Source organism: Seriola dumerili, unplaced genomic scaffold, assembly GCF_002260705.1.
Source record: "Seriola dumerili isolate Sdu_G_001 unplaced genomic scaffold, Sdu_1.0 BDQW01000138.1, whole genome shotgun sequence".
Classification (NCBI taxonomy): domain Eukaryota; kingdom Metazoa; phylum Chordata; class Actinopteri; order Carangiformes; family Carangidae; genus Seriola; species Seriola dumerili.
The window spans coordinates 13,545,423-13,559,367 of NW_019174393.1; the positions used below are offsets into that span (position 1 = coordinate 13,545,423).

Sequence of the window (13,945 nt, forward strand, 5' to 3'; positions counted from 1 at the left end):
GGAAATGTTCACAACATGATGCAGAAGTAATTTGGGATTTTCTAATTAATCCATTAAAAAGGGGTTGTTATTCAGAAGTATGATGTGCAGAAACGTCAATAAATGCTGACAATTAGCATAATGGAGTGGAAAAAATATATGCATGGCTGCAATGCCAACTAACAGAAAATCATCTGGTAATTTTAAACACAAATGACCAAATATTCTCTGATTCCAGCTTCTCACTTGTGAGTATTTGCTGTTTCTCTTTGTCTTATATGATAATGAAGTAAAAATCTCTGGATTTGGGACTGTTGGATGGATAAAACAAGCATTTTGAAGATATCCCCTTGGCTTCTGAGGAATTGTGATTTTCATTTCATTTTATGACATTTTATAGACTTAAAGATTAAGTGATAAATTGCAAACATAAACAGCCAATTAATTGTTAATGAAAATAATAATCAGTTACAACCCTAGCTGTAACTTTTCAGCCATGCAACAGGAAATTAAAAAATGAACTGGTTAATGTTTGGTAGATGCTTGTATATTACTGCCACTGAATCACTGAGCATGGCTTCAAATTAGACTGTAGGTGAAATATAGGTTGTATAGATTTAACAATACATTTCTTTTTTTCTCACAATGGTGACTTGAAATACAGAATTTCTTCAAATAAGAACTAACTAATATCTTACTCTCTCATTATGTTTTAACCTTTGTATTTTATGCTTGGTTTTATGTGTTAATTCTAACATTAGGTATTGATTATGTACTGATGATGAGTTTCTGTGCTGCTGTTGTTTTGGTCAGATCTTTCTAGCTGAATAAAGGTTCATAAGGACTAACTGAAAAATACTGCATTCACTGTCTTGCCTTATAGTTCTCCGTAACAATAATTCAAACTTTGTTGCATCAACTGTGTTGATCCAGGTAATCGCCCTACACTATGTATCACCTGAAGGTGCCTGTGCTTCTTCTCATGCTGCTTGTGTTGCTGCACTGTGTCACCACTGCCCCAAGCAACAGGTAAATGAATATATTACAAGAAGCAATGATCTCTTTGGTGTAACTGGCGATATTTACAGTACATATATGTATTAAATTTTGCAAGTTTGATTAATAGTTGAACTACTGATCATGTCAGATCAGACACCAGTAGAATTTGTAGTTGCTCAAATGGTATTGTAACAACCAGAAAACCAATATAGCAGTTTAACCTGAGTTCAGCAGAAAAGCATCTGAATATTATGGATAGTGTGCGAGTAATAAGGGCTGTTCTGTATGAGGAGCAGTAGGTCACTGATGTATAACTCTGGAGGTGGAGGCCGATTGTGCTTGTCTGTATGAAAGTGCTTCATTGTGCATCTCGTGGGGAGCTAAGTGGCCACTTCTCCTTCTTGCTCTTGGCACTAGAGGATGTTCTGAAGAGGGTATCATCAGCTATCAGTGTGAAATGGTTGGGGCCTTTTCTCTCTGTGATTCAGGTACTTCAGTCCCAGCTCATCCAGCGAGCAGGAAAGTGCTCTCTTAGACAGCGAGGGCTGGTTAGCACCCGGGCTAGTCTCTAACCCATTCCTCAACCTCATGGGTACACGGCTGCAACGGGGGCTCACACCTATGGACAGGTAGCAGAACTTACATGACATGCAAAACATGCTATCATGGCTATGAATAGAGTGTCTAACATTGCTCACTTTGCGTGCTTTTCTCTTGTCTTCCCAGCCACAACATACAGAAGAGAAAGTGCAACACAGCCACCTGTGTCACCCAAAGGCTAGCAGACTTCTTGGTCCGCTCCAGTAACACTATTGGTACTGTCTACGCACCGACCAACGTGGGATCTGCCACCTACGGCAAGAGGGACCTACTGCAGCCTTCCAGCTATCTGCCTCTCTAGTACCGACTGTGGCAACTCCACCAGCACTCCCAGTGCTCTGATGATATAACCAGTCATCTTATGTAACAATGATTGTGAGATTGACGTTAATAATGACGACAGTGATGGTGATGATTAAGAAAAGAGTCTTCTTGTTCATTTTAAGAAACAGTGCCTTTAATTTAAACCATCAAAGTCAGTGTATGTTTTTCTGGATCTGTGTGTGCTGTGGCTCTGTTAATAATGTTCCACAATGTCATGATGTGAATATAGAAATACATAAAAGTAATTAATCAAACAATAAATAAATAAAAGAAAAACAGATGTAAAGCCATATGAAATAAATGTCATCATCTGTTGCTTTGATAATAAAATTGTAAAGAAAAAATATCCATGTGTTTTAAGCCACGTTATTGCATATCATGACAGCTGCATGTGGGAGCTGTGAGCTATTAACATCTGTTTGACGAGTTACATCACATGTAATACTTAAGGAGTTGTCCATTAAAACAATCACAAGTATTTTACTTTCGGTATCAGCTCCAAACTTGCTTATCCCTGTCCCACACATAGTTGAAAATAAAATGGTGATTCTTTTCAATCACTCTTTGTTTCACACAGCTTTACACAGCTTCATAATTTGTCTCTAAACATCCACTGAATCAGATTTAGAAGCTACGGTCAGTAACCAGATACTATAATGTCAATTGCAGGGAGTTGCCACGGCGCAGTAAAACTACATGTTTAGTGCTAGAAACCATTACTGAATGCTTGAGTCATTGCCTGGGAACGTACGACATTAATATTATTTCAAAGGGATAAGTTAGGGAAATATGCCTATGAGCAGTTGGTTAGCTTAGGTTAGCATAACAGCGGGAAACAGCTAGCCAGGAAGTTACAGGCGCCAGTCTGACACACGTTCAGCTCCTTTTTGTACAGCTTAAACAAAAGATAAAGGCTATAATGTGTGAGTTTAAGCGGTTGATTCTTTAAAGCAGCTATTTGTACATTTTGATATTACTACGTAGCCAGTATTAGCATTAACAGCTGTTTATTTACCAGTCTTGCCAAGAGCTTCAGCCAGTGTTGCGTGTACAACACAAGAGGTTATAATATGCTCTCTGAGAAGCACTATACTTCATGGTAGACTGGATGCTACACCATGGATGTATTATAATAATGTATAAAGATATAATGATACGTCCATGATGCTACACTCACTTGCTCATCAAATAATGTTCCTGTTCTCAAATTTTCCCCACCTGTATTGGCATACAGCAAAATACCTCCTATCTCTGTTTCGAATATTTTACTTTCCTCAGTAATAACTTTTACAGGATTCCCTTTAGACTGAAAGTGTGTGATTTATAGTCCCTAAAACTGCAAATCTTTTAGGGTTTCTTTATAAATGGCTGAATAATTAGTACTCAAAAATACCCTTATTCAATATCATTTACTATATAATCTCCTTCACCAGGACTGGGTAGGTGAGGTTTTGGCAGATTTAACCATCTAACGGCAATATTGCTAAACCCTGATTGGTGCACAGAAATATATGCCTATCACCCTTTTCCCAACTCCTGTTCTTCCCGCTTCAGCAGAAAAGCAAGGACAGAAACAGAAATACCTCTACTTCATTAAAACCATTAGCATTTACAGTCCAATACATATAGTCAGGTTAACTGTAATCCCAAATGTGATCACTAATGGAGGCTGTCAACTTCAAGAGTTCCAAGGTTCCTCTTACAGCTCCTGTATACGTGTAGTGTGCTGCAAGTAGCTAATCAATGCATTATGCAAACAATTTAATGGGCAATTTGTGACACTGGCTTGGATTTCAGTAGTAAGTAAAAATAGCTTGATTAATCTCAGAAGCAGCATGGTTTCAATAATATGGTCAAGCGGTCCATAAACTCTTGAAATGCATTCACAAAAACATAAATAAAATGAAAAATTATGTTGCATACATTGAATGCAGTCGATTTTAAAAAAACAAACACCATTTGCATCACCACCAACACCAAATTCCATTTCATGGCAGATTTGTGATCTCAGTGTATTCCACACAGTCATGTGTTGTCTTCCTGCAGGGGTTATTCAGGGTAACCTAATGAAAATCAAGAGGGGAAGTATGACGCACAGCATTAACCCACGTTTGATTACCAGTGACCCGATCGTCTCAGACACTGACATCAATACTCCCATGCATGGTTAACACTGGCATAAAAGGTTTTTCAAAAATAGAACAAGTGCAGGCTTTTGCTGATGAATCCAAAAACAATGCAGCCATTATCCGCCAAACACCCTGACAGAGAATGGGGATCGTGTCAAGATCTGTTGATTATTTCATTTAAAATCACAAATGGCACTGTACTTCAGGTGTTATCTGGTGGTGAGTTGTTTATCACTGCAGTAATGACGGTTGATGAATGTTTTGATGGAATTTTGAGGTCTGATTCATGACCCGGAGGCTGCGTAAATCTCTGACATTAAAGGTACCATTGTGATCCAAAAATAAACAAGAAGGTCATCCTGCCACCAAAATTCAAAACAAAGGACCTGTAACCTGCTCTCTCTGCTAAAAGGATTTACAGGCCTTTTAACACAGGGACTAACACTATAGACAACAATTAAGGTTAAAAATGTTTTGTGATGTTGACAGCAGCATGTAAATATCTTTTTACAGTATCTTACTCAAACATACTGTATATACTGTACATACACTCTGCCCATCCATGCATGCACATAAACAGCCTCTGTTTATACATTATCCATTCAGATTAGAAAACTGCATGTATTCAGCATATTTGGCCAATAAGGTTGATTCTGATTCTGTTTGCATTGGTTGTAACATCATTTTCAATTATTATTGACTAACACAGAAGGTTGTTTTTTTTTTTAATCGATGTGACAATTATGACATTTTAAATCTTGCTTTGATATGACATTAAAAAAAAGACTGGGCTTCTAAATACTCATAAGTTTATGTAAGTAGTGTGAGTACAGAGGGAAAAGACTAACTTTAACTAGCACTGCTGATATGTGAAAAACAATGTTGCCTTTTACATTATTAAAAATTAGGAGACGCACCAGCCTTGCACACGTGGGGCAGAAATTGAATGTTGGGAAGTCCAGTTTGTTCCGCAGTAGTGACAAATTAAATTAAATGTAGGGAAAATTTTGACAATTGTCCACTAAAAACCACATTACATTTTGAATGAGTTCATTCTTGACCTTGGAAACAATAGTTTGACTCTTACATAATATGTTGTAGCCTACATATTTATCTTTATATAACTGTAGCTACTGTTTTCTTGTTTTGTACCTATTCTAAATGAATTGAGGACTACAGTCAATACTTTTGTTTGATGTACTGCAAACTATGGTAATAAAATAATAATTAAAATACAACCACCACATATCTAATAGAGACATCTAATAGCCTACCTTTAGTCTTACCTAACACATTGACACACAATCAAAAGAGCATCAACATGAGGAGCAGGCAATGAAGCTACAGGGCTGTGCATTTACATCTTTAACCTACATGACTAACAACCCATTATAATAAGACAGAATAGGCTATTTATGGTATACCTTGCGGTTTGTTGGTGTGCACCTACTGTGGACAACATCACTGAGGGGAAAACCTTCGTATTAAATGTTTCCACTTCCCACCTGAATCATAGCTACTACCCTGTACGTGCCTTTTAGTCCAGAGTGAACTGACATATTAATTACACACCTCCACTTGTTATATTATCGTCACTATGGGATAGTCTTGTAAGTACTGACACTAAGTGTCAAAACAAACGTGCGTTGCGATTAATTAAACACTTGAAGCGCGGGACCCTCGGTGCATGCGCTTAAAAAACTTTTCCTGCTGCTTGCCGTAGTTATTTGTAAACACGGAAGTTACTTTACCACACTCCTCGGGCTCATGTGCTTTAGAAACATTTGGCCGGTTAGCCATCACAAGAATTTGCCATAAGTATTTTGACCCGTACCAGTAACTAGCTGGGTCTTAAATGTTTATCAGCGACAGAGTGACAGAGTGTTTTTGCCGTCGGAAAATGTACGGCACCTAGTGTTAGCGAAATAGCGTAACCAGTTAGCTTAGCATCGTGTAAAAAGAATGGCACATAAAGTGGAGAAAACGTTTAGGTTTGTGATCGTTGGAGGTGGTATCGCGGGTGTGACATGTGTTGAGCAGGTGAAAATTAGCTGATAAAGAATATGTTAGCTCTACATAAAAATAAATGTATTTATTAACCTAGATACAGAGGCTCTACTACTGTGATGCATGTAATGTAGCTACTTAACATAAATCTTAATCTTTGTTGACAGCTGTCATCCCAGATTCCTTCAGCTGAGGTGGCTCTGATCACAGCAGGTCCCCATATCAAGGCAGTGACCAACTATAAACAGGTTAGAGTGATGATGAAGGTGATATTGTGGCTTTGTTTTCCACTGAGTCTCACGCTCTGTATGCACTCATGTATTTGAAGTGAGCCACCAAATAATTAAAAATTGCCACACAGAGGAGCAAGAACTTGTTTTGCTTTTAATGGGAATGATATCTGTATTCATGTTCATTTGACAAACACTAGACTGTCTTTATCAAGTTGCTCTAAATGTGTGGCAGGAATCAAATCCTTCATCATTTTCCTTTGTCATTTTTGAGAAGGTGTCAAAGGTGCTGGAAGAGTTTGATGTAGAGGAGCGACCATCCAGTGTTTTGGAGGAGAAATTTCCCAACCTGACTGTCATCCACTCTGCTGTCAAATCACTTCACACACAATCACATGTAAGTAGCTGTTTTGCTGACGGTAATATAAATTGATAGACTGTAATGATGTGTATAAAGAAGGAGAATTGTATGTTAATTCTGCGTTTATAGAGAATGGCATACTATTTCTGGTTTGGTAATCTGGATATAATAAGTAATTTGGACTGCCTGTTAAAATACATACAGTGGGGTCCATAAGTCAGAGACCACTTTCTCAGACTTTTGGACCCCACTGTATGTAACAGCTGTAAGCGACTGAAGCAAAAGCCATATATGCTTTAATTCTCAATTAGCTGTTTGTGTGTCACTGTGACTGTGTACAGTGATTCCTTGCATTACATTTCAACACAGGCTTTTTGGTGACTACCATCTGTCTACTATTGCCACCTTGTGGACATGTGGTTACATCATGCAGTTTAAATACAATGTAATAGGTATGTAATTAAAACTTGGTGTTAAAATGAATCACTATTTCCCATGATTTCTACTTTCTCTTCTCAGTCTGTGGAAACTGCAGATGGCCGGGTTTTTGGTTATGAGAAGCTGTGTCTCTGCAGCGGGGGCAGACCAAAGCTCCTAACCCAGGAAAACCCTTATGTACTGGGGATACGGGACACAGACAGTGCCCAGGTACGACCCCATCCCTCTGGATGTTTGTGTTGTCATTGATATGGCGGTCCGAAATTCCTGAAGACACTGAACTATTAAGAATTTCTTACAGTAGCAAGAAACCATATACCCAAAGAAAAAGCACATCCTCCAATTATATTTTGTTTTTGAAATGTGTCATATACCAATTTTTTTCTTTCTTCGGGGAAACAGTCTCTCAAACTACAACAGACGGAGAAACTGCTACCTTGGGTTCTTTCAACCTTTTGTATTTAAATTTTAGCCAGATATGCACAGAATAAATAACTAGTGTACCAGACCCTTGCTTTGTGTACAAAGAGTGTATCCAGCTACTGCAGTTACAACAGTATCTTGGTAGTGGTAATGTTGTACTGGGCTGCATTATATTGAGAGGTGTTTCTAAAATTCATATATGTAAATTAGAAGAACAAAGATTTCAAAACACATCTCTATATAGTGTAGTTCATTACAACACCACCTTTAACTATGCCCAGACTACTAATTGAATTTACACATTCACGACAATGTCACCAAAAGCTGATCATACCTTTGATAAAGGTAGAATTTATTGCACAGCTCTTGTATGAAGTAGATTGTAAAGGTGTAACTAATATAGTGACTAGTGAGTTTAAATGTTCCAAAAGGCCTCACTTAGTGATGTCAGAAAAATCCTGGATCCTGGACATAAGATCTATTGTTTTTCCTTTCCTTTCCTTTCCTTCCCTGTTGCCTAACTTGCAGCCCGTATGCTAGTTTTTAAGATACTGTGTACTAATTTACAAACAAAACAGCCAAAAAAGTTGGACTGAAAACATAACCTTCAGGTCAGAGGTTTTAAAAAGATCTACTCTATATTGATGCTCATCAGATTTCTTGTGTTTGTTTTTCAGGAGTTTCAGAAACGGTTATCCAAAGCAAAGAGAATTGTTGTTGTTGGAAATGGTGGAATTGCCTTGGAATTAGTGTGAGTAAACTATAGCCAAAGAAAATTTCACTTAAGAAGGGTCACTGTTTAAGACAGTGTGGATTTTGCTCTTATTTCTTTGACTCATATTTTTTTTAATCAAAATTAAAATGTTTTTTTGACTGAAGAGCATTAAGCCTATACTGTATGAAACCCCTTCATATCATCTTACATGCCTGCTCAATGAGATTATTATTATATGAGATTATTTACACTGTCCAGTCATTCATTCAGTGGTAATAAATGTGCACTGTGCAGGTATGAGGTGGAAGGCTGTGAGGTGATCTGGGCTGTGAAGGACAAGGCCATAGGAAATACGTTTTTTGATGCAGGAGCGGCCCAGTTCCTCATCCCGTCACTGGAGGCTGACAAACCGGAGAGAGCTGCTCCCTGTAAGAGGCCTCGCTACACCACAGAGGAACCAGCAGCTGGAGCGTCACAGACCTTCACTGCAGGTCTTCATCTTGGAGTTTATTTCATCTTCTCTTATGCTGCAGTGGAATCTGTCCCTGGATCATCATGCTCTCATTTTATTTTAATGCAGACATAACTGAGCTGTGCAATGTGTCTGTCCACTCCCAGATAGAAATTCTCGAGGGCGCAATTCTGGTCCTACAGAGCCTGGTAGTGCCCTCGGTCCAGACTGGCATGAAGGAATAGCTCTCCGAGGAGCGGAACAGGTGAGATAGTGCGTGCACCGTTGTTACCTTAAGCATGGAGGTCAGCTTGAGAAGTCTTGTTTGTGTTAGAAATACCTGCTGCCAGGAAATCTGTATCTGTGTTGACCTTCCGTTCCTGTTCTCCTGAGTCTCTTCTCTCATCTGGCGTGTGCTCAGGTGTCCCGCAGAGTTTCAGTGGAATACCAGTGTGAGGTGGAAAAGATCTTCACCTCGGAGGAGCTGCTCGATTCCCAACAGCAAACACTCAGACCTGAGAATGGTGAGAGCTAGATTTGCTGCTCGGACTTGTCGTCTAATTTTTCATTTTCTCCCTTCGTTTTTTTTTTTTTTTTCCTCCACCTTTTCATTCCTTAAACTTTTCTTCCCTCTCAGTAGGATCCTGGCCAGTTTACATCCAGCTGACCAATGGCAAGACATTTGGCTGTGATTTTGTTGTCAGCGCCACTGGTGTCGTGCCAAACACTGAGCCATTTCTCCATGGCAACAATGTAAGAAAACTCATCCACATGCAAAATAACCGATTACTGTGAGTCTGCCGGGGGGTGATCAAACATTGGGAGCATAGTTATTTTGAATTAGATGCATTACTGCTAAATATACAGTGACATGTCTGACCAGCAGATATCAAGATGCACCAGTGCCATGTAAAGATAATCCCTGTCCACCTCTGCTAGTGATGGTTGAACTCAAAGAGTAAACCGTTGGTAAATAGTAAAACAGACGCAGTCATGTAAAATTCTCAGCAATTGGGCTTTAGAGCCTCTAGATGTCACTGAAGGACAGGTGAGCTTTCATCACTGTGGCCTTCAGCCTCTGCTAAGATTTTCCACCATAAAACCACATTATCAAAATTAGCAGAACAGAAAATATGAATCATTTATTGGCCTTTAATAATGATCATTACTTTTGTTTGTATGTGGGAAGTTTGCACGAGCAGATGATGGCGGCCTGCGGGTAGATGACCACATGATGACATCAGAGTTGGACGTCTATGCTGCAGGAGATGTGTGCACTGCATGCTGGGAACACAGCCCGCTGTGGCAGCAGGTAAACTAACTGACAAATCGTTGCATTAATCTGGAGAGAACGCCATTTTCTCCTCTGGCTTTGCATCTTTAGAAACTGTATTACAAAGGAGAACATAGGGAGGGGCAACTGGCTTCAGACAAGATTATATCAACTTCCACGTCTGATCAGTTTCAATTATTTCACCAAAGCAATGATTATGTGCTTCATCAGTTCTCACATACTGCTCACAATTCACTTTGAATTCAATTTTGTTTAATTTAATTTTCTTACATAAGTATAACAGCTCTACAAATGTAACTTACTAAAAGCAAGTAATAATAATAACCATCCTCAATAATTAAATACATGAGCTGTTAACCATTTACTAAAGCTGAAGGACAAACTTGTGATCCTTGACACCAGTTAATGAGTCTGTCCTTGAATTTACACACAGCAGGATAAGGTATTGGTATAGAAACACACTTCTGAACATATGGTATACGAAATTATAACTTATTTTGTCCTGTCAACAACTGGGCCTGATGTGTTCTGTGTGCAATCAGAAGAGACTCAAAAGTACATTTCATGTACTGCGTGTCCTTCTGTCAGTGACAGACTGGTCAGGGAGTTAGAAGGGTGCATTTGGAAGCTGAAAGGCGTAAAAAAGTGTTATTTTTCTGTCATGAATTTAAAGCTTACATTGCGTGTGCGCGTGTGTGCATGTGTGTGTGCGTGCGCAGATGCGCCTGTGGACCCAGGCCCGTCAGATGGGCTGGTACGCAGGCCGCTGCATGGCGGCACACGTCCTGTCGGAACCAATAGAACTGGACTTCTGCTTCGAGCTCTTCTCACATATCACCAAATTCTTCAACTACAAGGTGCGTGACGTTTTACTGCAGACGAGTGATGTTTAATAACTAGTGTGTTAATCATCTACCATGCAAATTATAATTGTTTTCCATTACTTCCAAGAATCCTCAAGGTCATTTCACAGTGCCACATAGTGTTCTCTGTCTCTCTGTGCTTACTCACACTGCATTTAAACAACTTCCTGTCTTCTGGTCATTCCACAGGTGGTTCTGCTGGGAAAGTTTAATGGGCAGGGGCTGGGGCCTGACCACGAGCTGCTGGTGCGCTGCACCAAAGGCCGGGAGTATGTCAAGGTGATACTTGACAGAATACAGAATACTTTACAGAATGAGAATTAGAGCAGAATTAAAGATTTCAACAATGTCATTCTATTTTTACTGGTGGCTCATAACCCAAAACTGATTCACTCAGATGTACAAAACATTTGTTATTCTGCACACAAACTTAGTGACTGTGATTTATTTGTAGACAGTATCAAAACCTCAAGTGCTTTGGACGCTGTAAGCCATTCTCGTAGTGCCAGTGGCATCTGGAAAATATGCCATGTGATGCATTTTTTAAATGTTTGTCAGTGTGTGAAGGGGACTGTTCTTCTATGTGTGTATGATCTAATGCCAGATTTGAGTCCAGAGCAAAGGAACTTCAGACTTTTGATCAGTTGGTAATTTGCTAAAATTGTGGAGATAAAAGAGAAGATGTCTTTGCTTGTACATCACCAGCAGGGGCAATCCTTCCTTCTAATTTAGCTTAGCTTGGTTTTCTCACATATTACTCCTCGATTTTTGTTCCAGGTCGTTCTCAGCGGAGGTAGGATGGTGGGAGCGGTGCTGATCGGCGAAACAGACCTGGAGGAGACCTTTGAGAACCTAATCCTCAACCAGATGGATCTGACACCGTACGGAGAGGAGCTGCTCAACCCCAACATTGATATAGAGGACTACTTTGACTGAGCACCGGACCTATGATTGGGACTTTGGAGAACGTCCAGCAGTACAACCTCAAAAAGTCATGCAAGGTAGACAGCATTGATGAGGAAATCATGCCTGAAGGTGATGTCTAAAGGCATGGGGAGGAGTCCTGCATTCTATCATGTTCAAGCTAATGGATGTGGTAGATATTTTTTTGGCGATGACAAGAACATAGAGAGGTTATCTTTGTCCATACACACCTTTAAATTTAAGACTATGTATTTGTTTTAAATTAAATTATTTTCAAAACCAAGTATGCTAAAGTAGTACTTGAGTGTTATGTTTAGAAAAGGCTTTTTTCATTTACGTTTAGCATGAATGCAAATCTATCACTTGACATTGTAAGAGTTCTGGGTGAATATGAAAAACAATAACCGCCAACATGACCCACTGTTTTGATAGGCAAACATTTTTTTTACGCAGAACATTATGGGAAATTTTCAGTGATACTTGCTAGTAAAAAAAAAAAAAGGAAAAGCCTTGTTGCTATGTTGTCTTTGTGACTCAAATTTCAACCTAAACAGCAACTACAGCTCCTCCTGTGCCTCAGAAGGCATTACAACAATAGATTCTCAGGCTGGTATAATGCTGTCTATTGTTCCTAGGATATGTTGCTCTTGGGGATGTTGCTATTTGAAAATCCACTTTTGTGAGGACAAGAAACTTTAGAAGTGAAGTGGAAAAAGTTATGTACACAAGGGGAATTTATAAAAGAAGCAAACCTCCCATTTCTACTTATTGATTTTTATTTGATAGATTTGTGTTTTTTGGGTCAGTGGTTCACCTACAAGAACCTGCCCACTTTAATTTAGCTGCTGACATTGTCTTGTAAACGTTGATATGGCAGCCTTGTGTTTTTACTCACTGAGCATTATGTAAAATGTGTGTAAGGCAACAATAACTGTGTGACAAGCCTCCAAGCCATGAGGGGTGAATGGGGACATGTTCCAATTCTTTTTCCTAATTTACAAATGGGGAAACAAGTCATGATTCTCCAGAAGAGACTTATGAGAAATACGAGTAATAAATGGGAATTAAAAAGCACTCATTTTCCTTAAGAGCTGCTGATAAAGTCTCCCTCTGTGAGAGAGATGACCGTCTCCATTCAGCTAAACTGGAGCTGCACCAGTGGCAACCAGGAAATGGCTTGCTGGCTGGCTGAATGCACTGGGGGGTTGCACCGTTTACAGGGTGAGTCAACACTGAACTGACCGGCACATGTATGAAGATAAATTTCAAATCCCTGTTAGCTACGGAGTCTTTCAGAATAGAGGGCAGGACAGTTGGTGCAATGAGATCCCATGCACTGTTTTATATGTAGTATGTTACAAAGCAAAAAGTCAGATCTGGTATGAATTGTAGAAAGCACTTTGCACAAAATGTCTTACAGTCAAGATGGAAATACACCATGGGTGTCACCATTGATATAATGTGTTTATATATTTAGAGGGGCTAAGCCTCTTGCATGGGGGGGGGGGGGGGGGGGGGCATAGCTGTTCCTCAGCTAGTTTTGCAAGTTGTACTATTGTCTATATATAGGACAAACCATGGTGATGGTGATGAGCATACAAAACCAGAATTGCATGTTCTTCCACTGTCTGTCATTCAGTCCACATGTAACACAACAAAACCAAACAAATGTTCGGGTTTAAATTGAGAAGAGTACAGGGTAGGCTTTTCCAATATGTTGCTATTAAATATTCAAGGCTGTGGACTCGTATCAATCAACGGCTAATAGAAACGGAAACAGCAAAATCAGCAACTTTCTCCTTTTTACTTAATAACTAGCACACCACTTGTGTGCCTTTGAGACCACAAAGCCGGATTAATTTGAGTTAAGGTGGATTTGCCCTCCCTGCGTTGGACTACTGGCCTTCACTGCAGTGACATTTAAAACGCTCAGACTTGACACAAAGCTCATTTCATTCAAGTAGGTTACGGACGTGACGCCAGCAGCATAGTGAGCTACGTCTGCATTAAGTGTGCGCTTGTATGTATTCACCAAGGACCACCGACTTGAATTGCTATTGAGAAGTTTGAGTAACAGCTTTGAATTGACGTCGTATATCTTATGACTTTGTGTGTTTGTTTGTTGGTAGTGTTAAGCATTAATATTACGAAACATATTTAAAAATTACTGTACACATACGGATATTTTTAACGATTAAGCTCCGCCGA

The 13,945-nt window shown here is 39.4% G+C and overlaps 2 protein-coding genes across 3 annotated transcripts; both read left to right on the forward strand.

Moving 5' to 3' along the window:
- Nucleotides 1–928: 928 nt before the first annotated feature.
- On the forward strand, nt 929–1,879 carry iapp (islet amyloid polypeptide). Its single transcript, XM_022749772.1, has 3 exons — nt 929–1,008; nt 1,467–1,607; nt 1,705–1,879. The coding sequence occupies exons 1-3, from the start codon at nt 929–931 to the stop codon at nt 1,877–1,879; spliced, it is 396 nt and encodes a 131-aa protein (XP_022605493.1).
- A 3,858-nt stretch (nt 1,880–5,737) lies between these two features.
- On the forward strand, nt 5,738–12,908 carry pyroxd1 (pyridine nucleotide-disulphide oxidoreductase domain 1). Of its 2 annotated transcripts, none has more exons than XM_022749430.1 (13): nt 5,738–6,071; nt 6,206–6,286; nt 6,546–6,665; nt 7,149–7,277; nt 8,168–8,241; nt 8,500–8,696; nt 8,824–8,921; nt 9,078–9,180; nt 9,297–9,409; nt 9,846–9,968; nt 10,670–10,807; nt 11,003–11,092; nt 11,591–12,908. In XM_022749430.1, the coding sequence occupies exons 1-13, from the start codon at nt 5,994–5,996 to the stop codon at nt 11,747–11,749; spliced, it is 1,503 nt and encodes a 500-aa protein (XP_022605151.1). In that variant the 5' UTR covers nt 5,738–5,993; the 3' UTR covers nt 11,750–12,908. The 2 variants fall into 2 exon arrangements, with proteins under 2 accessions (XP_022605151.1, XP_022605150.1); XM_022749429.1 differs by having other exon boundaries at nt 9,294–9,409; nt 11,591–12,906.
- Nucleotides 12,909–13,945: the final 1,037 nt, after the last annotated feature.